Source organism: Phodopus roborovskii, unplaced genomic scaffold, assembly GCF_943737965.1.
Source record: "Phodopus roborovskii unplaced genomic scaffold, PHOROB, whole genome shotgun sequence".
In the NCBI taxonomy this organism is placed as follows: Eukaryota; Metazoa; Chordata; class Mammalia; order Rodentia; family Cricetidae; genus Phodopus; species Phodopus roborovskii.
This window is the reverse complement of record NW_026126459.1, coordinates 6,184,317-6,209,157: the sequence shown is the minus strand read 5'-3', so window position 1 is coordinate 6,209,157 and position 24,841 is coordinate 6,184,317. Positions and strand designations below refer to the sequence as shown.

Below are 24,841 nucleotides of genomic sequence, written 5' to 3'. Positions count from 1 at the left end.
CCAGGCTGTCCTGGAACTCACGGAGATCCGCCTGCCTCTGCCTTCCAAGAGCTGGGATTAAAGGCATACAACACCAATGCCTGGCACATACAGTTATTTTGCAGTAGATAATGGCTGAGTGTTCTCTTAGGACTTTAGGAATAAATGCTAGCAAGAGGGTAAAAAAATCTGCTGTTGTTATTTTGTTTCATAACATCACCACACATAACTCACGTACAATCAAAAATAATTTAGTATGGAGATACTAACATTTAGTAGACAAATTTTGCTAATTATTTCAGTACTGGCATTTATAGCAAATCTCTCTAAGTGGAAGATGAAAACCAAGCCCAGGTGTTTCACTTGATACACATATGTTTTTTATAATTATTTATTTTCCAATGCTGGGAATGAACCCAGGGCCTTGTGCATACACTTAAGGTTGAGCTATGCCTCCAGAGCAGGCATCTTCCATCTCTGTTAATCAATAACATTCTTCAATTTGCATGGCTCTCAGAATTTTGGAACAGTGCAGACCAATTATTCTGGAATAACACCATGGGTTTGTTTCTGTTTTGTTTTCCCATGATTTGATGCTGCATTCTCACTGTGCCACGCTGTGAAGATGGTTTGTTTGTTCTGTTATTGATGTTAATATGGTTAAGGTTGGTTAAAATGATGCAGGTTGTCTTCACTACAAAATGGCTATTTTTTCCAATTATCTTGGAATCCTTGGAGTTTCCTTTCAACTTCGTGGGAATTAAAAGAAAGATTTACTTTAGCAAGTGGATCCCTTACTAGAGCTGAAAACATTCAGCGATGTGCCTTTGACAACATCGCCTTTGCACGCATGAGAGCGCAAACCTCTACGGAAGGGTGGGGCGCTTTGCCGCATGGTCTGCTGGGATTTGTAGTCTGCGGGTGCTCCCGTCAAACAGTCCTACGGAGTCCAGCCGAGAAAGAGCCTGAAGCTGAGAGCGCGGGCGGAAAGAGGGTTGCGAACTCTGCGCGCGGTGCTCCATAGGAATTGTAGTTCCTGACACGAGTCCAGCCATACTCTTGCCGGAGGACAGGACTTCCCTTCCCGGTAGGCCCTGCACGCGGGCCCGGCAAAACCCTGCTCCGGCTTGAACAAATCAAATCTAAGGAAAGAAACTGCCGGCTTTCAAAATTCCTCCTCCGCCGCCATCATCGCTGGGGGATTGTAGAGCAGGTGGTGTGCACAAATCTGACGAGCAGCCGCTGCAGCGAGGACGATCGGGCGGACTGGGAACTGGCACTGCCGCACGGAGGCGCGGTGACCCTCACGCGGGCTCTCGAGCCGTCCTCGACACGCGCGTTCCGTCACCCCACGCGGCGGCGCCGCCTGTTTGCGGTGAGTCGGGGCCCTCATGCTGTTCTGTCACCTGCGTGGGCCACCAGGGCCTGGCTGGGGCGAAGCGATCGCCTCCTGCCTACCGTTTGACCTCGCTGTGCCCACCGCAGCCCCGCGTGGTGTGGTGGGCGCTGGGCCGCGCTAACCCTCTCACATTTGGGGAAACGGAGGTCTAGAGAAGTCACATGCCGCAGCTGCCCCCCCCCCTTTGCGCTGCTGCCCGCGGTGGCATCTCGGGTTGGCATCCATCTCACCTGGAGGCGGTGCGAGGCCGCCTGGCGTTCCGGGTGGGGCCCCGGGTAGGCACCCGAGTCGGCCCACGTCCGCGCGGGAAGTATGGCATGAGTCACTGCTGACGCTTTGCCGTGTCGATGATGGATGTGCACCTGAGGACTTCTCCCACGCGGCCGCCCAGGAGGAGAGGGCGTTTGTGTATTGACCGTTTCTGTCTGCTCCCTCACAGGCCCGCTGCTGACCTTGGACAGATCAATTACACCCCTCTGTGCTTTGGTTAGTCATTATTTAAAGTGAATGGGGGAGTGCTTGTATGTCCCCGTCCTCTTCCACCTGAAGCCTTACCACCACTGCCACATTTTTAACCTCATCGCCCCATCTAAGAACTGTAAGAGGTAGCAGGGTTGCCCATCTTCGTTTTGTCATTCTTTGAGATGCCCCTAAAAAACATCAGGCCTTATACCGGGACACTGTTCCGTCAAAGCAGCTTTTTATCTGCTGGAAACCTTCCAGGGACCTCCATAGTGATACACAATCTTTAAAATGAACTTGGTGACTTGAGACCCATTAATTATCTTTTGTCTAATTTTTTTTCCATTCTTCTCTTTGGTCTATTCATAGCCCCACTGGCCTTATAATTCCCTCCTCCTCTCCCCAAGCCAGTGCATATTCTGTTCACCTTTAATTATTCTGCTGTAAATCGCAACCCCCACCCCTCAAAAAAAAAAATAAATCCAACAAAAACAAAAACCACCTTCTTCCTTTCCTTGTCCCTTTCCTGGTTGGTCTGTGTGGGTTTTTCTTTGTATTTTTCAGACAGGGTCTCATGTAGTTCAGGTTGGCCTCAACTCCCTCACTAGCTGAGCATGGCTTTGAACTCCTGATCCTTCTGCCTCATTTCCCAAGTACTAGATCATAGGTGTGCACCCACCATCTGGTCGTTCTTATTATTTTATTTTTTTGTGGTGATAAAGACTGAAATCAGAGCCTCAAAAATACTAGCAAGACTTCTACCACCCAACTGCCCCTCCCTCACTTCTGTGAATCTCTTCATTGACATGCAAGCTTCAAACAGTGTGTAATTTACTGTGTATCTATCTCCTGGTATTTGGAACAGTGGCAGTACATGGTGCTCAATACAGTGTTTTGCTGAGTGTTCTGTTGTTTTATCTGAGTAATAGTTTATGCTATGGATAAACTAACTAAATCAGGATGCTCAGGAGTAAGATAAGGAAAAGTGATGGTATGCAGGCTGAACCTAGAGGAAGCCTGCTATGGGGCCAGATGTCTGAAAACCAGGAGTTTGGTGGTGCTTAGTTCTTTGCTGAGAATCAGGCTCTGACCTGTTTTTAGCAGGATTACTATCTGCATGTGGCCTAGCATTCAGAAGGTGCTCAAGGAATGACTTGACTGTTCCCTGTGTCTTAATCAGTGTTCTATTGCTGTGAAGAGACAGTGACCAAAGCTACTCTTACTATTTTTTTTTTTTTTAAGTATTTAAGTATTTAAGGTTCACAGAGTTTTAGAGGTTTATTCCATTATCATTAGGTTGGGGAACACAGTGGCACAAATGGACTGGAGTAGTAGCTGAGAGTGACAACCCGATCTGAAGGCAGAGAGAGAAAATCCTACTTTGTGAGCTTATGGGGGCCATTCTTATTCAAACCACCTCACCACGGTGGTAGTGCTGGAGGTTGAACCTACAGCCTCCTGCATGCTAGGCAGGTCCCCTTCACTTAGCTGTCTATACCCCTGCCCTCTTTTCCATTCTGCCAGTCTGTTAAGCTCCCAGCTGTGGATAGCTTTGTTGCTGGTAGTGAGATTATGAAATATGAATTTGGTTATAGTTCTGCTTCCTGGCATAGAAAACTCCTAAAATTCTAGAGTGACATGTCTTTGTACTCTTATGCTGACAGCTGGCTCTCAGTTCCTCAGGTTATGTGGATGGACTGAGGTGGTCATTGGAAAAACCCAAACAGACTTACAGGCTGGGACTCTTGCCCTGTATCCCAAGCTCAGATTTATCAGCGACACCTATAATTTAGTCATGATGCTTATGTAACAAAGTCTATAAACCTCCAAAAAGACAGGACTTGGAAGGCTTCCAGACATCTGAACATAGGACTCTTGGAGGATGGCAGGCCTTAGGAGTGCATGGAAACCTTGGCCCCTTTTCTCTTGCCTTTTAAATTTATCTGGCTGCTCATTTGTATTCTTTAAAGTATCCTTTGTTTGCTGGCATGATGGTGCACACCCTAATCCCAGCACTGGGAGGCAGAAGTGGGCCGATCTCTATGACTTTGAGGTCAGCCTGGGCTGCAGATTGAGATCCCGTCTCTCAATAAATAAGTGATGAAGCCATTTGTTGGGGTTTGAAGGTATGATGATGGGTCTGGGGTACCAACCCCCACCCACACATACACACCGACACAACCTTTATAATCAGTAGCTAGTATTTTTTCCCCACGTTCTGCAAACTGTTCTAGCACATTAATTGACCTCACGGGGAGGGTCATGGCAGCACTAGTTCCTAGCTAATAGATCAATCAGAAGCACAGGTAAACAAGCACCCTGGGGTTCACGCTAGCATCACGTGTGTGGCAGCCTTGTAGACCAAGCCATCATCCCCTGGGATCTGAGAGTGCTAGGACTGAATTAGAGGGTAGCACGGAGCTAGTGCTTCTGAGGTGGTTGCTTGTTTGATGTGTGCAATGTGTATCTGAAACACAGCGGAGAAGCTGAGTTTGTTCCCTGCACACTGATCTATTGTGATGGCAGCCCTTGTGATGTAGGGACCTCTGGTCTCCTAGGAACCTCAGAGGATACTGTGTCGTGTGCAGTCTCCTGGCCAGGGTTGAAACCAGACATGCCTTAGCCTTGTGTGCCACCCTGAGTCATGCCAGCATGGGCAGTGGGGCATTCCCTGGGATGGATGACCTGGATCCCATAGCCATCTGTGTCCTGTTTGAGGAGCAGGACCCTCAGACAAAGTGCTACCAAGATGATCAGGCAGGTGTGTGACTCTTGAACAGCCATTGCTTTGGGACTTGACTGGCCCACACTTGGTGTCCCTCCCTGCTGGGCCAGTGTGGAGATGAACTATTGTTTTCCTAATCCCATATTCATTTCTCTTGGTGCTTAAGCTTCCCAGAAGAATACTTTTTAAAAGACTTTTTTATTTGCTTGGTTTTTTATTTTTAAACATCTTGTTTGTTTGTTTTCGAGACAGGGTTTCTCTATATAGTCCTGGATGTCCTGGAACTTGTTCTGTAAACCAGGCTATCCTTGAACTCAGATCCACCTGCCTCTGCTTCCCATGCCAGGGATTAAAGGCGTATGCTACCTACCATGGCCGGCTTGGTACATATTTTTTAATGTATTGGGTGTATTGTCTGCATACATGCCTGTACCATTTGTCTGTCATGCCCACAGAGGCCATGGCCACCATATGGATGCCAGGAATTCAACATTAGTTCTCTGGAAGAGCAGCCTCTTTGGTACTGAGCCATCTTCTAACCCCGTGGTTCCCAAACCTTCCTAATGCTGCGACCCTTTGATACAGCTCATGTTGTGGGGACCCCCCAACCATAAGCATTTTTGTTGCTACTTCATAACTAATTTTGCTACTGTTATGAATCACAATGTAAATATCTGTTTTTTTCAGTTGTCTTAGGTGACCCTGGCTTGATAATTACTGCCATTTAAAAAATATTTTAAGGATTTTTGCTGGGCAGTGGTAGCACACATCTTTAATCACAATACTCAGGAGGCAGAAGCAGGTGGATCTCTGTGAATTGGGGCTAGCCTGGTCTACAGAATGAGTTCAGGACAGGCTCCAAAGCTACACAAAGAAACTCCTTCCTCTCACCTCCCCCTCCACTCCTTCCCTGGGGCTCCCATGGGGGGTGTCAACAAAGACTGGTCCAAAGCCTTAGTTTGGGAAACTTAAGAGTTTATTATAATAAAAGCAAACTGGTCTTTATTAAGATCATCTTTAAAGACAAGGAATTATTTGGGGTTTCCTCCATCTACTGCAATGGATGAGTTTTTAATGTGTATGTGTGAGTGTGAGTATGGGTATGTGTGAATATAAGTATGTGTGAGTGTGACTTTATGCAAGTGTGAGTGTGAGAATATACATGTGAATGTGGGTACCCTGAGAAGTCAGAGGTGTCTGGTCCTGGAGTTGAGCACTAACAGGTATTTGTGAGCTGTCCTGTGTGGGTGATGGGATCAAATGTGGGTTCTCTGTAAGAGCAGCAAGTACTTTTAACTGATGAGCCATCTCTCCAATCCCCCTTCACAGGATTTTTTGTGTGTGGGTGCAGTGAACTTTATTGGTGGTATTGAAGGGCTCCCTAAGCTCTTCCCCATCTTCTGGGTGTGCTCAGTGATGGGGTGCTGAGTTGGTTGGGGAAGTCCTCCTCAGTAGTTGCTCTCCTGTCCTTGCTTGGTTGGGTGATCTGGTCTAGGACTTTTTACTCCTTGGAGGCCATGAGGTCCTCCACCCTGTTGCTGTAGCCATATTCACTGTCCTACCGGGAAATGAGCTTTACAAAGTTGTCATTGGGAGCAGTGCCAGCCCCAGCCTCAAAGGTGGAAGAGTGTAGCCTAGGATGCCTGTTTCACCAACTTCTTGACGTCATCATACTTGGCAACTTTCTCCAGGTGGCATGTCAGATCCATGATAGACACACTGGGGCTAGCAACATGGACGGCCATGCCAGTGAGCTTTCAGCTCTGGGGTGACCTTGTCCACAGCCTAGGTAGCAGCAGTGGCTGTTCTTGGTGGTAGTGGTGGCATGGACTGTCAGAGTGGTCATGGATGGTCTTGGCTGGGTGGCTAAGCAGTTGGTGTAAAAACAATGCTGACAATCTAATTGAGCCATCACAAACATGGGGGCATCAGCAGAAGGAGCGGAGACGATGACCCTTTTGGCCCCTCCCTTCTGGTGAGTCCTGGCCTTCTCCATGGTGGTGAAGACCCTAGTAGACTCCACATTTGTGGAAGAGGGTTCCCTTTGATAACAAGCTTCTTGTTCTTAGCCTTGACTGTGCTGTTGAAACTGTGGGTAGTACTGAAACATGTAGACCATGTAGTTGAGGTCAATAAGGCGCCATTGATGGCAACAACATCCACTTGGTCAGACATAAGGCAACTCTGGTAATTAGGCCCTCTCATATCACCAAATCCATTCACTCTGACCTTCACCATCATGTCTTAGGGACAAGGCTGGCACTGCACAATAAGATTTGGCTGTCTCTGGAATGGGTGGGACAGAGACTCAAGAATTTCCTTTCTTTAATAAAAATTTGCATTGGTGTTTTGCCTGCATGTATGTCTGTGTAGGGGTGTCAGGTTCCCTGGAACTGAGTTGCAGACAGCTGCAAGCTGCCCTGTGGATGCTGGGAATTGAACCTGGGTCCACTGAAAGAGCAGCCAATGCTCTTTACAGCTGAGCCATCTCTCCAGCCCCATAAGATTCTTTTTTAATGCAGTTTCTGTCTTCAGTTTGTAGGTCTCCCGGGCAGCCCACCATTGTTGCCAGCATGGCCTCAGAAGACATTGCCAAACTTGCAGAGACCCTGGCCCAAACCCAGGTGGCCGGAGGACAGCTGAGCTTTAAGGGCAAGAGTCTCAAACTGAATACTGCGGAAGATGGTGAGTTCCTGGGATAGCTATATACTGGGATAGCTATATAAGGAAGAGGTTGTTTGTGAATGCTTACTAGTCTTCAGGCTTTCTGAGCCATTTTGTCTTGATCATTTGTCCTGGGAGGTAGGTCAATGTCCTCAGTCCATTCTAACAGTGAAGCTTCTGTTATTTTGTGTGTGTGTGTGTGTATCTGTGGTGTTTTTTTTTTTTTTTTTTTTTTTTTTGACAAGGTCTCATCAATGTGTAGCTTAGACTAGTCTCAAACTTGTCCATCTAGCTTAGCCCCTGACTTCAGGGCTGGGTTCTTCCCACCCCTACCTTTACTCTCACCATCTCAGGCCAATTATCTTCCTTGTTGCAGAGGTCCTGAGGGAGTTGCATTAAAAGAGTGGTGTTTTTTGGGCCAGGTGGTGGAGTAGAGGCAGGTGGATCTCTGTGAGTTTGAGGTCAGCATGGTCTACAGAGCTAGTTCCAGGACAGGCTCCAAAACTACAATAGAAACCATGTCTCAAAAAAAAAAAAAAAAAAAAAAAAGAAAGAAAGAAAAAGTGTTGGGCCCTCATGGGGAATTCCAGTCCTTGAAATCAAAGCTTAGGCAGCACAGGGAACCTGGAATCTCTTGTTGCCTAGAAATGAAGGTATCTGCCTTTGGACCTTGTGACCCAGATTGTCTCATGTACTGTTAAACTTACTCTCTTCCTTCAGGGGACTTAAGGAACCTCAGAAGGGTGTGGATATCCATCCCTAACAACTTCACTGTACCTTGAAATGTACAGACTCCTCTATGGATACCAACCTCTCAACTTCACCTGCTTTGTTTATTTTGGTTCCATATTTGTTTTGTTTTGTTGAGGCAGGGTCTCACTATGTAGATGAGGCTAACCTTGAACTTGTAAAGATCCTCTGCCTCTGGAGTGCTGAAATTGAAGGCATTCACCACTAGATCTGACCTATTGTGTTGGGAGATGTCATTCTGTAAATGTTTCTCATACTGGTTAATGAAGAAAGCACTGTTGGCCAATAGGAAAGCAAGATAGGTGTGACTAGGAGACAAGGAGGATTCGAGGAAGTAGGGGGGAGTCAACATGAAGAGACCTAGGAGAACAGAGGTGTTGGCCCTCTCTCTGGTAAGATGAGACCACGTGGAAATACTTAGATTAATAGAAATGGGTTAATATTTAAGACAGAGCTGGCCAATAAGCAATGATAATAACAGGCCAACAGCTTTATATCTAGTACAGAGTCTCTGTGTGTTATTGGGGACTGGTGCAGTAGTGGGCCCAGGCCAGCAGGAAAACCTACTCCTAACAATAATCACTATGTAGATGAGGCTAACCTTGAACTTGTAAAGATCCTCTGCCTCTTGAGTGCTGAAATTGAAGGCATTCACCACTAGATCTGACCTATTGTTGTTTTTCTGAGACAGGGTTTCTTGGTGTAGCCTTGGCTGTTCTGGAACTCGCTCTGTAGACCAGGCTGGCCTCCAATGATGTGTTTTTTGTTTTGTTTTTGAGATAGGGTCTCATGCATCCAGGCTCGCCTCAAACTGGCTATGTAGCAGAGAATGGCCTTGAACAACTCCTGATACTCTTGCTTCTACACTCCCATTTACTGGGATTTGTATTATCATCTCTGTGGGAAGAGGGTAAAAATGCTTGTTCTATAAGTAAGACTAAGACACTCAAGATCACAAAAAATTTTTTTTTCTTCAAGATTTATTTATGTGAAGTGTTCTGCCTGCATGTATACCTGTAGGCCAAAAAAAAGGTGCCAGATCTCATTCCACCATGTAGTTGGTGGGAATTGAACTCAGGACCGTTGGAAGAACAGCCAGTGCTCTTAACCTCTGAGCCATCTTAGATTTATTTAGCCAGCTGGTGGTGCCCGCCTTTAGTTCCAGCACTTGGGATGCAGAGGCAGATGGATCTCTGTGAGTTTGAGACCATCCTGGTCTACAGAACTAGTTCCAGAACAGTCTCCAAAGCTACAAAGAGAGACCCTGTCTGGAAAACCAAAAGAAAGAAAGGGAGAGAGAGACAGAGAGAAAGGGAGATAAAAACAAAACAAAAACTAACAAAAAAAAATTCTTTTTGCATATTCAGTGTTCAGCCTGCATGCATGTCTGCCTGCATGACAGAAGAGGTCACCAGATCTCACTGCAGATGGTTGTGAGCTACCGTGTGGGTGCTGGGAACTGAACTCAGGACCTCTGCAAGAGCAGCAGTGCTCTTAACCACTGAGCCATCTCTCCAGATTACAGATTACACATTTAGCAAGATCAGTGATGTTTAGTTGAATAGACACTGATCTTAATTTAGTAAATACAAATTTGAAAACATGTGCTGTTCATTGGGCCAGAGAGATGACTCAGTGGTTGAAGCTGATGACCTGGGTTCAGATGCTGGAAGCATGTGGTAGGAAAGAGCTGACCCTGCAGGTTGTTTTCTGATCTTCACATTTGTGTACACTCACAAACACAGTAAATAATGAGGGTGTGTGGTTTCTTCCCTTTATCCTCATTTTGCAGATTTGACTGAAGATGTGATAAAACTTCCCTAAGGGCATAGTCACCAGTAGTGGAGGTAGAATTAAAATGAAGTTTTGGGCTGAGGATGCAGTTCAGGGTACTTTTGTATACAAGGCCCTTGATTTGATACCTGGCACTGAGAGAGTAGACAGAGCCCCTGAGTTCGGCTTTAATACTCTGGTGGCTAATTTTGCCACCTCACCAGCATTGTATTAGGTCACTAGGGATGCCTACCTTACCTCAGCCTCTGAGGGGGAGTGGGGTACCTACAAGGCAGAATGTGATGAGCATCTTTGAGATTTGAACTAGAGGACCTGAGAAGTGATGGTCATTTTATCTATCTGATTAATTGATTGAGTTAGTTTAGTTAGTTAGTTAGTTAGTTAGTTAGTTAGTTAGTTGGATGGGGTTTCTTTCTCTGTGTAGTCCTGACTTTGTGGACCTGGCTGGCCTCAAACTCATATAGATCCTCTTGCTGATGCTTCCTGGGTGCTGGGATTAAAGGAGTATATCACCATGCCTGGGCCTGCCCTTGTATAAGTGTTTTATCGAGAAGGCCAGCCTCCTAACATTAGAGGGGGCCACCTTTTAGAGCAAGTCTTGCAAAAGGCCATTGTCTTCAGGACAGCTGTAGAGGAGGCTCTAGCCACAGGCATGGCAGCAAGAGAATCAAAATTTCAAGGTCATTTTTGACTATGTAGTATACTTCAAAGCCTGCCTGAGCTATAGCAGACAGTATCTGTAAAAACCACAAAACCAAAAAGGAAGCTTCCTTATTCATAATGTCTCTACTGCTAACTGGTTAACACCACAGTGAATAGCCTGTGCTTGCTTGAGCATGAAGAATGATGTGCACAGCCCTGTTCCTGACTAGGCTGGGAGCCTGCCCCGTCCTCCTGCCTGGGAGTGTGGTGCAAAGGGAATGTGCCAAGGTGCTTCTGACCCAGTGCCCCAGTGGTTCAGGATTGCCAAAACCTAAGGTTCTCTGTTCACACAGCTAAAGACGTGATTAAGGAGATTGAAGACTTTGACGGCCTGGAGGCACTACGATTGGAGGGTAACACGGTGGGTGTGGAAGCGGCCAAAGTCATCGCCAAGGCATTAGAGAAGAAGTCAGAGCTGAAGGTGAGTGTACAGGCAGAGGAGGTCTGTGAAAAGTCCCCTCACATTGCTACAGCTACTACCTAGATCCAGACCCTGTTGAAGCTTTGTCCTGGTGACTGGTACTTACATTGTTCCTCCTCCTTTGGTCACAGCAGAACATGGGATTTCGGCCTTTTCCTGAAATGAGACATTCATTGTTCAGGGAGCATTAGTAGTACAGGAGTCTTAATTGGAGGTGACACCCTTGAAAGATAAAGGGGGGGGTCTTTTTACTCTTTTACTCGCATTGCATGCCCCATGTTCCCCAAGAACCATAAAAATTAGCCTGCACATGCTTCTAACAGACCCACCTGGAGCAATCAGAGCCAGTGACATGGCTTTTGCAACCGAGTTGTAAATGGCTCCTACCTTTGTGACATCTGATCATTTTCACTAAACTTGCTTTTTACATATTTTAGGGGAAAAAATTTAATGTGTATGAGGTTTTTTTGTTTTGTTTTGTTTTTTCTTTTTGTTATTTTTTTTCAGTCTGGCTTTGAACTTAGAGCCCCCTGCCCTGCCTCCCAAGTGCTGGGATTAAAGGTGTGCACCACCACTGCCTGGCTGTGTATAGGTATTTTGCCTATATGGTTGTATGTGTGTGCACCATGTATGTACCTGGTACTGGGCAAAAGAGGACATAGGATCTACTGGATCTGAAGCCTCAGGTGGTTGAGAGCTTCTGTGTGGGTGCTGAGAACTGAATCAGGGTCCTGGAAGAACAGCCAGTGTTCTTAAATGCTAAGTAATCTTTCCAGCCCCTAAACTATCTTTTTCAAAGTAATTGAAGTGCAGCACTATTTCTTTAAATATGAAATCAACAGACATAATACAAAAGAAAACAGAATAGTGAATTTTTGCTTGACACTAAGGCCACGTAGGGACTTGAAGTCTGAGCCTTATTCTCCCTTCCTTAAAAAGCAAGACAGTGGGCTGGTCGGTGGTGGTGCACACCTTTAGTCCCAGCACTCGGGAGGCAGAGGCAGGCGGAAAGCCTGAAGTTGCAGTATTTTGGAGGTTGGGGAAGGATTAGGAATTTAAGGCCAACATCAGATACATGGCCTAAGGCTAGCTTGGGCTATGTGTAGTTTTCCATGTTAACACCAATGTTTACTTTTGTGACAGAATTATCATATGTTCCCCAAAGGGTTGGACAGATCAGAGAGAATTCCCTTTGCTTCCAGGACAGAATTGGTCCATTTCAAAGCTGAGAAAACCAAAACTAGGAAATCTTGTAGGCCTCTTGGGTGCCCAATTCTCAAGGAGGTACAAGTGGTGTAAGACTTGGCTTGGGCTTCTTCTGGGTTCTTGAGCTAACACTTCCTTTCTTTTGCACAGCGATGCCACTGGAGTGACATGTTTACTGGAAGGCTTCGATCCGAGATCCCACCTGCTCTGGTAAGGACCAGGTAGCGTGTCCCTGCAGGCTTAGGAACCCTTCACACCTGGTTCTCTTGGGAGTCAGGTTAGCCCCACAGGTGTAAACCAGGCATGACTAGCACCTGCCCTGTGTCCCATCAGTTAATGGGAGCAGGTGAAAACATGAGGAAGCCCACAGGGCCAAACCTCAGATGGGAAGTATTGCTTAGAGCCGGCATTCCCAAGGTCCCTGTTCTCACCCTCTCTGGGTACCATGGTCCCTGTGCCCCAGGACCTGCTTCCTCAGGACACAGTCTGCATGCAGTCTCTTGTGGCTGCTCCACCTTTCTCTGTCACTCTCCTGTTGTGATGCTCAGTAGTGGTTCCAGTTCCTAGGGCCAAGTGCAGGCATGGCACAGGCTGGTAGTGGGCTGTCCTAAGTCGGTCTCCCTAGCACAGGGCCTCAGGAGGTAGGTGTTTGGGGTGAAGGGTGCTGGGCTGGCTGTCCTGGCCCTGCCCCCTCCTCAACAGTGAAAAGCCTACACTCCATCCTTACTTCTAAAGATCCTGGGACTCTCAAAGGGTCTTTGGGAGGGCCCACTGTGTGGAGCCAGCTCCTGAGAGATGGAGATGGTGTCAACATTTGAAGAATGAACAGTCCGGGATTCAGGGTGCAGTCTGAGTGAACTCTTCAGGGTGAAACAAAGTAGAGCGGCTTTCTTGTGGCATTTAGTTTACTTGGGCATTGAAGGCGTGCTTTAGCTCCACATTCCTAGTAATGAGAACCTGGAGCAAGATGGTACTGCTTCAGGAAGTAGATGCAGTGCACAGTGTGTCCACCAGAGGGCTAGAGGCCAGCTGGGGCTAGTCCTTCATATGGCAGGGCAGCCATTAACTTGTTTGTTGAGTGGTGGGAGGATAATAAGAAACTATGTATTGTATGGGCAAAGGCTAGATGTTTCCTCTTGGATTCCTGCCATTGTGAGCTACTTACCCAGCCTTAATGCCTGTTCCCCCTTTTCCCATCCCACCTCTGGCCGGTTCTCCTGCCAGGGCTGGGGGTGTCTTCTGTTCCACCCCCAGGTTGCCAGCAACATCCTGCTCAGACAATCCTGAAACTTGAGGTGTTTATGAGGCTGCCTTGCATATCCAGGGGAACCCCAGCTTAGACAGACTCTCATCGTTATCTCTCTTCTCTGGTTTCTGTTGCTGTCTGGAATCCTTCTCTATTGACTGGCTGGCTCTCATCCTCAGTGAGCCTAGTGCCATCTCCTACAGGGAGCCTTCCCAGAGCTTCCTATTCCCAGGTGCCACTCACTCAGATTCCAGTGTAGGAAAATAGTAATAAAAAGTGTGTTGTAAAAGCCAGTGTTTGGGCCAGCCTGGTGGCTCGGTAGATAAAGGTACTTTTTGTGTGCACACCTCAGTTCACGCTGCATGAATGCCATGGTGGAAGGAGAGAAGCAGCTCACAGAAGTTATTTTTGTACACATGTGCCAGGACTCAGGCACAATAATAATAACACCAGTAATCTGTAATTTTCAAGCCAGTGTCTGTGCTACATTCCCACTAGCTTGGGTATGACCTGTGGCTAGGCCTGAGTCTAGCCCAGAAGTGATGTTTGATTGCTGTCTGGGAAGCTGACAGAGCTCTCTCTATGTCCAGATCTCACTAGGGGAGGGGCTCATCACTGCAGGAGCACAGCTGGTGGAACTGGACCTCAGTGACAACGCATTTGGACCTGATGGAGTGCGAGGCTTCGAGGCCCTCCTCAAGAGCCCAGCATGCTTCACCCTGCGTGAACTCAAGCTTAACAACTGTGGCATGGGCATTGGAGGTGGCAAGGTGAGTTGGCAGGCTCAGTGACCTCTGCGTCCAAACTGGGTTGTGTATTCCAGCCCTTAGCTCCACCACTGGGGACAGCAGTTTGCAGCCAGTGAAGAAAGGAGTCCAGAGGATTGGGTTGCTAAGCAACCATTCCAAGTTCTTGGGTTGCCTTGGCAACACAGGCAGTGCTGCTACATAACCTGTTCTGACCTGCTTGAACAGAATTCGGGGTTGGGATATCCCTGTATCAACCCTGTTACTTAGAAGATCTGCCACAGCCAACCCTGGAGAGGAAAGAGCCCTGGTTGGGGTACTGCTCCTGCAGAGTTCGGTTCACTTTTATTCCTGGACAGGACTCAGGACTGTACCTCACGTTCACCCTGTGACTATCCTGAAGTAAAATAAAAGTTGCTTAAGCACAAGTGCTATCAGGTGGTGTCTGGGGGACCATGATCTGTCAAGAAGCTTCTTCCCATAGGTTATCTGGAGGTTTCCTGTTCTGATCAGAGTCTTCTGGTGTAGTGACCATGAGAAGCATCTAAACTGGTTGCTGGGGCACATGCTGGTAGTCTAATTACTCTAGAGGTTGGGGCAGGGGACTCACCAACCTGGACAACATAGCAAGACTGTGGTGGAGCTTGGAAGGCTGAGTTACAGCAATGTGAATTCAAATTCAGCCTCAGCTACATAATGAAACCCTGTCTCAGTGAGAGGTTCTGGCTTCTCATAATCTGGAAGGTTGCATTCATGACAGTTTTAACCCAACAGAACCCTGGGATAACTGGGAATCCACACTGCCCTTGGCTTCAAATCTGGCTGCTCCCTTCATGTGTGTCTCTATGTGCTTCAGACACCTGCAAGTAACCTCAACAAGTATATAAACACTATAAAGTACAAAAGTTCTGTATTAACTGTGAACTGCTGTGCCCATTGTGCTTTAGCAGTGTCCCCTGATCCAGCTTGTGACAGGGTATTGTTCATTGGAGAAGAGAGGCAGGTGGAGTAACCTGGCCAAGATCTGCACACAACCCCATGCTTTTCCCTACAGATCCTGGCAGCAGCTCTGACTGAGTGTCACCGCAAGTCCAGTGCCCAAGGCAAGCCCTTGGCCCTGAAGGTGTTTGTGGCTGGCAGAAACCGCCTGGAGAATGATGGAGCCACTGCATTGGCAGATGCTTTTGGGGTGAGTCATTTCTTTTTACCCTGCTGAGCCAGACACAGTCATGACAGGTTGATAAGCCACTGTTTGTTATGTTCAGTTGAGAAGGGGGTATGTCTCTGTAGCCCAGGCTGACTTGGAACTCTGTATGTAAACCAACCAGGCTTGCCTCAAATTTACAGAGATTTGCCTGCTTCTGCCTCTGAGTGCTGGGACTAAAGGTGTGCACCACCATACCTGGTTTATTTTTCAAATGTGATTATTGTGGATGTGTATGGTCCCTGTGCCATAGTATGAATGAGGAGGTCAGAGGGTGACTTGTCAGAGCTGGTTCTCATCTACTACATGAGTTCCAGAGGTTGAACTCAAGTCCCGGGCTCACACAAGTGTGTCTATCCACTGCACCATCTCACTGACCCCTGCAGCACTCTCTACCAACTTTGCCCTGTGTTCTAGGACACTGTAGGTCCTGGTGGTAAACGCTATGAGGACTGAATCTGCCCTAACCAGTCACAGTGGAAACTTGGGTCTCCATTCCCTTCTGTTTCCAACAGACAAAATTTACCAGAACTAACCACACTGCCAGAGCAGCAGCTCTGATGGCCCTGCCTATGTGTGACCAGTAAGGACTTCTCATCCATCCTTGGTGGGAGTGGCCCTTACAAGGAGTTCTGGGCTGGAGGGGAACTATTGACTATCCTCAGATAGACCCTTCCAATGGCCTGTAGCCATCAGTCCTCGGATCTGCTTAGAATGGGGTTCTTGCTCCATCCATGGTATTAAAATGTAGATGGAAAACGTGTTAGTTCTAATGTAGGTAACTTGTACCTTTTTGTTGTTTTGGTTTGGTTTTCTCTCTCTCTCTGTGTGTCTGTGTGTGTGTGTGTAGGACAAACTCAGGTGTCATCCTCAAGTATGTTCAAGTATGCTGTCCAGCTCCTGGGGCAGGGTCTCATTGGCTCAAGCTCAGTAATTAGACTAAGACACCTTTATTTCTGTGGGGGTCTTCTCCTTCAGAGCTCTGTGAGCCTTGCCAGTCCTTGGCATCTCTGACTCCTTATCATCTCCCTGGATCTGATGTGGTCTTATGTAGCATGTCCAAAAGTTTGCTTTGAGATCTGTGCCCTGGAAACTCAGCCCTCACCTGATACTGGTGACAGCACCTCCTTTACCTTTCTCCCACGGCATGTCACTATAGCTCCAGGCCACACTGGCAACTCTCTTCTGCCCTGCAGATCATCGGAACTTTGGAAGAGGTCCACATGCCACAGAATGGAATTAACCACCCTGGTGTCACAGCTCTAGCCCAGGCATTCTCCATCAACCCCCTGTTGCGAGTCATCAACCTAAATGACAATACCTTCACTGAGAAGGGTGCAGTGGCCATGGCCCAGGTGAGGCGGGTGTGGCCACGAGGGCCACGGGAGGCTCACTGACAAGCATGGCTCTGCCCCTCTCTTTCTGCCCTTCCGTGTTCAGTACCCCACAGTCCTGCCCATTTGCACAGCACCAGTTATTTGTTACAAGTCCCTGTTGTATGCTGCCGAGTGACCTGGGTCCTCAGTAGCAGTTGTTGGTTTTGTTCAAGCTGCAAAGGAAGAAGCTGCCGTGTGTGGCTCCATCAATTTCCTTGTTGTGCTTGCATGTTGAGCCCTTATCTGTGCCCAGTTTGTGCTGGGAGAAGCTTTGGCCTGCAAGATCCCTACTCCAGAGAGACCCTTGTACAAGCAGGAAAGGAACTGCTTGCTGACCAGCTTTGTATAGGCTCTGAGCTCAGTGGCAGCCACCTCAGAGCTATGACCTCTGGGTGGGTGGGACTCAGGGAAGATGAGTTATAAATGTCACAAATGCAGGTGTTAGCATCAGACGGAAGGGCAAATTGGACTTCAGGCTTGAAGCTGGCTTTTTTGGGCTAAAGATAAAGATGGTCAGCTGACAGTGGGGGTGGGTGGTTCAGGCACAGTGATCAGCAGAATGTGAGGTCTACAGACTAACGGGAACCTTCCAAAGCTGGTTCTAATTTGAAATGACTGAGGCTTGAGGGGTGTTGGAGGGAGTGACGAAGGGAAAAGAGGGGTGTGTGGCCATCTGTAAGTAGTAGGGAGCATGGCGGGCTTTAAGACCTGATGGGGTGTGATTAGATTTGATTCATGCTTTGGGAAGAAATCTGTCCATAACACGGGGAGCAGTGCAGTTGAGGTTTAGTCAGGACCTCAGACATCAATTGGCTGTGATAAAAAGAACTGGCGAGGTGGTCAGGCTGGTGTATGGCTGATAGCATCACTTTTGACCCTTGCTTCCTCTTCTCAGACCCTGAAGACCTTGCGGCAAGTGGAGGTGATAAACTTTGGAGACTGCCTTGTGCGCTCTAAGGGGGCCATTGCCATCTCAGATGCTGTCCGTGGGGGCCTGCCCAAGCTGAAGGTGCTAATTCTTCCCCCTGCCCTCTTCCGTTCAGGGTCCAGGCTGCCCCATGCTCAGGGGCTCCCATCTAGAGTGGTAGATGAGGCATAAGAGTGTGGTGTGAAGCGGGGTGGGCCTGGGTCAGGTCTCAGCCTTCTTCCTTTTCTGTAAACACCTCATAAACACTGGGCTCACAGCATTGTTTTTATTATTTTTTCACACCTCTATCCCCAAACTGGGGAGCCAAGCCTGCTTCCATTACTCACTGGGAAAGCTGGCAATAGTAGGCCTTGTCTCCTGACCCAGTTTGGCGTGTCTCTCTATTCCTTCCTCTTGCTATCAGGAGCTGAACCTGTCCTTTTGTGAAATCAAGAGAGATGCTGCCCTGGTTGTTGCCGAGGCTGTGGCTGACAAGGCTGAGCTGGAAAAGCTGGACCTCAATGGTAAGTAGGCTTTCGGGTTTGGGGGTTCAGCCCTGGTCACCTGGCCCCAGGACTGTCCTCCCTGACCTTTTTTCTTCCTGGATCAGGCAATGCCCTGGGAGAAGAAGGCTGTGAACAACTTCAGGAGGTGCTGGACAGCTTCAATATGGCCAAGGTTCTGGCATCCCTCAGGTAGGGAACTCTGGGAAGGTGGCTCCAGAGGCAGGATCAGGCCTGCTCTTCCTTTACTTCCTCTCTCGCTATCTGCTGGTCTGGTAGCTGGCACCTTGTGCTAGGTGTTGGAGCGAAAAGGATGGAGAACTTTTTTGTGTTTTCAGTAAGGACCATTGGGGTTAGGCAGGGCCCCCTTACAGACCTGCATGTTGAGAGGCCCCTGAGGGGCTGCTGTCCCTTCTTTGCTTTTTTTAATCTTTGCCTTTACATGTGTCTCCTTCACGTGTGTTCCTGGTCCTTGTGGAGCTAAGAAGAAGGTATCAAATCGCCTAGAACAGGAGTTACAGGCAGCTGTGAGCCACTATTGCTGGGAATTAAACTCTGTTATTCTGCAAGAACAGCCATTGCTCTTAACCACTCAATTATCCCCCCGGTACACCCCCCCTCGTGTTTTTTTTTTTTTTTTTTTTTTTTTTCTTTTTAATATTTTTTTATTTATGTGCTTTGGTGTTTTGCCTGCATGTGTGTCTGTAGGAGTTGCAATTATAGACTGTGGTGAACTGCTTATGTGGGTGCTGGGAATTGAACCCAGGTCCTTTGGGAAAAGCAGCCAGTGCTCTTAACCGCTGAGCCATCTCTCCAGAACTTTTTTTTTTTTTTTTTTTTTTGAGATAGGGTTTTACTATATGACCCTAGCTGGTCTATAACTGAAGAGACCAACCCTTGGAAGGCTCTGCCATCACTCCTAGCAGATATGTTGGCAGAAGCAGCCAGTGGAGGACCTGATGGGGATGGCTCACTTCTCGGTGACAGATAGGAATGGAAGAAGTTGAAACAAGAGGGAGATGCTGAGGTGGGCAGCAGTGGGAGGTCAGTTCTGCAACACTCACTCCTCTGCCTCTGTCACCCCAGAGGGCTTCACTCATGTGTTCTCGGGGCTGGGGGACTCAAGTGTAGGCCAAATCTCCAGAGCTTCAGGGTCCAGGAGGACTAGAATGTCATCGCTCCATAGCCTTCCATGTTCACATGAGGTGCAGGTGGCACTACCCTGGGTGTCCCAGCTTGGGCAGAGCCTGACAGGCTCCTTTATCTGCTTCCATGTGGAACTTGAGGCTCCTTTGGGACAGGCCATTTCTGAGTATTCTGTGTCTGTGGCCTGGGAAGCATCCCTGGGGAATGAAAAACAGATGACACTATGGTGACTCTTGAGCGCCATCTTTTGAGCAGGGCCCCTGGGCCTGGCCAGAATCCATAGGCTCACAGAGTCAGCATGTGCTGTTGGGCTTTAGCTGGCTTCTCCCTGCAGTGATGATGAGGGAGACGATGAGGAGGAGGAAGATGAGGAGGGAGAGGAGGAGGATGAAGAGGAGGAGGACGAGGAGGAGGAGGAGGATGATGAAGAGGAAGAGCCACAGCAGCGAGGGCAAGGAGAAGAGTCAGCTACACCCTCACGAAAGATTCTGGACCCTAACAGTGGGGTGAGTTTGTTGTCATTTGCTGAGATCAGAGTCCTGGGTCCCTGGAAGCTTGGGGGAGGGGGAGGGCGGGGAGGTGATGTAGCTATTTAAGTCTAATAGCTACAAGGACCAAATGGCTAGCATGGTTCTCAGAAAATCATTCCTAGAGAGAGCGCTTTTTGTATGTATTTGAGTGTTTTGCCAGAATGTAAGTAAGTGCACATGTGTGCTTGTGTTTAAACAAACCCCAGCAAAACTTAAGCATAGCTGGACATGACTCATGCCTGTAATCCCAGCATATAGAAGGATGGTGGAGGAGGGTTGCTAGAAAGTTGGGGGCTACACAGTACAAAAAGTCTTCTCTCCTCCCCGCAGTGGGTTATCTTGGTGTTTCCTGTAATGAATCTTTCTCTGACAGCCAGCTCCCAAATAATGACACGGAGATCTATTAATTATGAAAGCTTGGCCTTAGCTTGGGCTTGTTTTTTTTTTTTTTTTTTTTTTTTTGTTGCTGTTGTTTGGTTTTTACTTTAGTTTTGTTTTTTGAGATAGTGTTTTCTCTGTATTGCTTTGGAGCCTGTCCTGGAACTCACTCTGTAGACCAGGCTGGCCTCGAATTCACAGAGATCCGCCTGCCTCTGCTTCCCGAGTGCCGGGATTAAAGGTGTTCGCCACCAACACCCGGCCTTCTTAGGCTTGTTTTTAACTAGCTTTTATAACTTACATTTAAACATTCATTTCTATTAAAATGTTCAGCCATCCTGCTTCTCTGTGTTATCTACTGGGGTCTCTTTGTACCCAGATTCATCTCTTCCTTTCTCTCTCCAAAAATCCCACCTATACCTCCTGCCTAGCTATTGGCTGTTCAACTTTATTACATCAATCATAGCAAATATACCTTCACAAGGTGTACAGATATCCTGCAACAAGTGCCTAGGGGCAGTCTAGAGACCAGGACTGGGGTCAAGAGAGACTTGACTTTTTGGCCTGAGCCCACTGGCAATTTGTTCATCTGTGTCTCATAGGTTCCAAAATAGAACTTCCAGAGAGTCTGGGTGGAGCCATCAGGCTGTCCACACCCCTGTAGAACAGGGCTGCTTTTCTGGGCTCTGGGAGCAGTTAACAGCAAATGTGCCTCTCAGGGTTGGGTTTCTCTGGGCACCTGATACTTGCTGGCAGCACTGACCCATGCACTGGTCTTGTTTGCATGGCAAAGCTCCACTTGGAGTGCTATGGTGATGGTATCTTGTCCCTTATCCCAAAGGCTTCAGCAACACCTGGGGTCAGCACCCTTAGAACCCATATGCTTGGGAACCTGAGTGAGAGTTGATTCTAGGCCTAGACTCTGGCCTAACTGGAATAACTGTGATACTGGATTGGGAATGGGCACAACCGGGTGGAGGAATCGAGAGTTTGGAATCTACAGAGCCCCTGTGTCACCTGTTCCTCAGGAGCCAGCTCCCGTGCTGTCCTCCCCGCCTCCCACAGACCTCTCCACCTTCCTGTCATTCCCCTCCCCAGAGAAGCTGCTGCGTCTTGGGCCCAAGGTCTCTGTGCTGCTAGTCCAGCAGGTAAGAGCACTCCCAGCTCCAAGGCTTCCACACACCACAGGAAGGACAACCCTGGTCAGTGAGCTATGGGGTCTGTCACAAGCATCCCTGCCATGTCCCAGCAGAAAGTGGAGCTAGGGAATTTGAATATTTTTTCCGGGCTCACACTTGTTTTCCATGGACTTCTGATTGTCTAGCTGTTTCTAAAGCAGTTCCCCTTTCCAGAACTTCTATGCAGCCCAGGTGCCACCAGCCTTATGCAATGGTCACTCATTCAAGGAGGAGCAACCCCTTAACATTGTACTTCTCTATGCCAACTGAAGAAGTGACCACAGATGTCCTCATAGTTGTAAAAAGCATTACATTTTGTCAGACAGCCTTGGGAGGCAGGTGGGTTTCTGTGAGTGCAAAGACAGTTGGAGATACATAGTGAGACCCTGTCAATAAATTTTTTTAAAAAAGCATTTTATTGTGTATGTATGTAGAGGTCAGAGGACACCTTGCAGAAGCTGGCGCTCTCCTATCGAAGGGTCAGACTCAGGTTCTCAGGCATGGTGGCCAGTTCCCTTATCTTCTGGGTTGTCTTACAACCTCCATTCTTACAGTATGCATGAGAAGCTTAGAGCTCAGTTGACAGCAGCCAAAAAAACTTATCTGTGATGTTATTTTCATGACACTATAAGGTATGTTTTCATCTCATGCTATTCTGCATTTTCTTGGCTCAGAAAAGTTCTCAGGCGCTTCCAGTGAGTGGATCTAACACTTGAAACTGAACCACTATTTTTGGAAATTGGCTTTTTTTTCTACATTTCTTCATTGTTGACAAAAGAGAGCCAGCCTTCCTGTGTGTGAATGTTGGCTCCCTCTTGCTGATTTCTAGTGTTAGATTATGATGGTGGCCATTCCATTCTCGTGTTACAGTAAGATGGCAGCCTTTCCCTGGGGATAAGGGCTAGGTTTTTAACCACACTCTAGGAAATAATCTGGGACAAGTTAGCTCCTTGCTCCCCAAGTCTCTAGTGTGGTCAGGTCTTTTGCAGTACTTTCCACAGAATCAGAGCCAAGGGGCTGTGACCCCTAACCAGCCATTTTCTCTGTCCTCAGACGGATACCTCTGACCCTGAGAAAGTTGTCTCAGCCTTCCTGAAGGTGGCGTCTGTGTTCAGGGATGAAGCCTCAGTGAAGACAGCAGTGCTGGATGCCGTCGGTAATGTGAGCTGGGTGGGGCTGCTAGACCCAGATGTTTTCCCATGTTCTGCACGTGGGGGAACTTTCCACAGCCATGTGTGTATGTAGTTAGAACTTAGGCCAAGCAGGGTCAGGCCAAGATAGTCAATCTGCAAGGCCCCATGAGCTATGCTACTCTGTCAGAAAAACATTTGTGCCCTGTGGGAGTGCACTTGTCACCTTACTGGTTACATCCATTAGAACCTCCAGGTGTGTCTCCAGGTGTGTCAGATTTGGTCAGGGAAGGGCTACAAAAAGGGAGCAGAAACATGCCTCTTCTCAGGCTGTGCTGTGCTGGAGTGGCGGGGGGGGGGGGGGGCTAGGGAGAAAGCAGCTCCATGGCTCAAGATGCAAGAGGCCGAAAATTTTTTTTCCCCCCGAGACAGGGTTTCTCTGTTGTAGCTTTGGAAGCTGTCCTGGAACTCGCTCTGTAGATCAGGCTGGCCTAGAACTCACAGAGATCCGCCTGCTTCTGCCTCCTGAGTGCTGGGACTAAAGGCGTGCGCCACCGATGACCAGCTGAGGCTTAAATTCTTTTGCACAGCCCCATCTAGTCTCCTTTTCTCACCTAATATCTAAAAACTTCCCTGATGGTTTCCATAGCCCTTGGCCCCATGTTCAAGGTAGACAGAATGGGTGCTGTCACCACACCCATTTTATAAGAGGCCAAGTGGAAAGAAAATGCATTCCAGCTGGTAAATTGAGCCTTCTGATGGTTCTGGTATCTCCACCATCAACTCTACCTGTCTACCTGTTGTCCCTCCCATGTGCACCTCTTGACAGGGTAGAGCTTAGGGCCTCTGGCTACCCTTGACTTCTGCCTAACCCACACCTGCTGCCTGCATCCTGCCCCTGCAGATGCCCTCATGAAGAAGGCCTTCAGCTCCTCGTCTTTCAATTCCAACACCTTCCTCACCAGGCTGCTCATCCACATGGGCCTGCTCAAGGTGAGGCTTTGAGGAGTGGCAGGCTTGGAAAAGGCAGCTTCCCCTGTCACTCCCAGTGAGTCCCTGAGGTAGCAAGCGGGTCTCACAAGTGACTGGAGCTCACCCACTTTTATTTGCAGAGTGAAGACAAGATCAAGGCCATCCCCAGCCTGTATGGCCCCCTGATGGTGCTGAACCACATGGTGCAGCAGGATTACTTCCCCAAGACCCTTGTACCCTTGCTGTTGGCATTTGTGACAAAGTGAGTGTGGCCTTTGTTCTTGCCTATGCTAAGGCTTCTTGACTGGGCCAGAAGTCCCACAAGTCCCTGTGTCCCAGTCCAGACCCTCTCTCTGTAAAGGCCAAATTTACTAACATTGTCCTTGTAGAGTCTGGCATATAACCTGCTCCACCCATCCCGCCCATCCATCCGCCCCATCCTCCACCCCTCCCAGTTGGGAAACAGACCTTTCTGGACAGGGAGCTCCCAGGACCCTGAGATATCTATGCCACTCACTGTTCTCCACAGGCCCAATGGTGCACTGGAATCCTGCCCCTTTGCCCGCCACAATCTGCTGCAGACACTATACAAGATCTAGGCTTAAAGTCAGCTTCTTCTTGTCCCTCACCCTGCACCAGTGACTAAGGGGACTTGGATGGACTAAGCTCAGCCAATGTCTCCATTGGATAGGACTTTGACCAGAGGCAGGGGAGGGTCTTTGTCTCGTGTGTCCTGTTGGTTCCGAGTATGTACGTGTGTCGGTGTGGTATGTGTAGGTATGTACTTCCTGTCTGGATTGCAGATGGTCATCTCTCCTTGCTGGACTAACCTAGGTCCACTGTGGGGGATTGATGCCCAGGGAAAGGGGCTGAAAGCTGCTGTTATTAAACTTACTGCCAACTTAGCCATAGGCTCTGTTGGCTGTCCTGCCTACCCTGCCTTTCTGTCCCACCAAAGCCTGGGGAGCTACTGTGGCCTGCTGTCTCCACCATGCCTAAGGAACTGTCAGGTGGGGCTGTCATTCAAAAGTGAAACTCCAGTCTCAGCCCAAAAGAGGAGCCAGGGGCCAACCCTAAATAGCCCAGGAGTGGGAACTGCCTGGGGTGCCCTGCCTCTTGTACCCAGAGGAAGCACTTTGGCTGGCCCAGACCTGTTCTTCATCCTGGGGAGGGGAGGGCAGGTCCCCTAATGCCTAAGCCACATGTTGGGCTGCTTGCTCTTCAGGGGTTTTCTGTGGCAGGAGAGAACCTGTGTAGTGGGGATTGAGCTGGGTAGGAGATGCCTTGTGACTTCCCTTAGTGGCTGTATGGCCACCTCCTGCTTTCCTTGTATTGTGTATCTAGGCTGTGCCTGGGAGCTTCACAAATAAAAGTCACCTGTGGTAGCTGCAGAGACCCAGAAGCTTTTTTTATCAAAAGTGGG

General features: G+C 48.3%; 1 protein-coding gene across 4 annotated transcripts; it reads left to right on the top strand.

The window, feature by feature from the left end:
- Positions 1-945: 945 nt before the first annotated feature.
- On the top strand, positions 946-24,809 carry Rangap1 (Ran GTPase activating protein 1). 4 transcript variants are annotated; one of them, XM_051189447.1, is made up of 16 exons: positions 946-1,354; positions 7,108-7,250; positions 10,769-10,896; positions 12,253-12,312; positions 13,939-14,118; positions 15,149-15,283; positions 16,495-16,653; positions 17,570-17,683; positions 18,006-18,105; positions 18,192-18,276; positions 19,565-19,736; positions 21,167-21,286; positions 22,370-22,472; positions 23,351-23,439; positions 23,559-23,680; positions 23,948-24,809. In XM_051189447.1, exons 2-16 carry the CDS (start codon positions 7,139-7,141, stop codon positions 24,015-24,017), a joined length of 1,749 nt encoding a protein of 582 aa, XP_051045404.1. In that variant the 5' UTR covers positions 946-1,354; positions 7,108-7,138; the 3' UTR covers positions 24,018-24,809. The 4 variants fall into 4 exon arrangements, with proteins under 4 accessions (XP_051045404.1, XP_051045403.1, XP_051045405.1 ...); XM_051189446.1 differs by having other exon boundaries at positions 7,101-7,250; XM_051189448.1 differs by lacking the exon at positions 946-1,354 and adding an exon at positions 1,846-1,864 and having other exon boundaries at positions 7,101-7,250.
- The last annotated feature ends 32 nt before the right edge of the window (positions 24,810-24,841 follow it).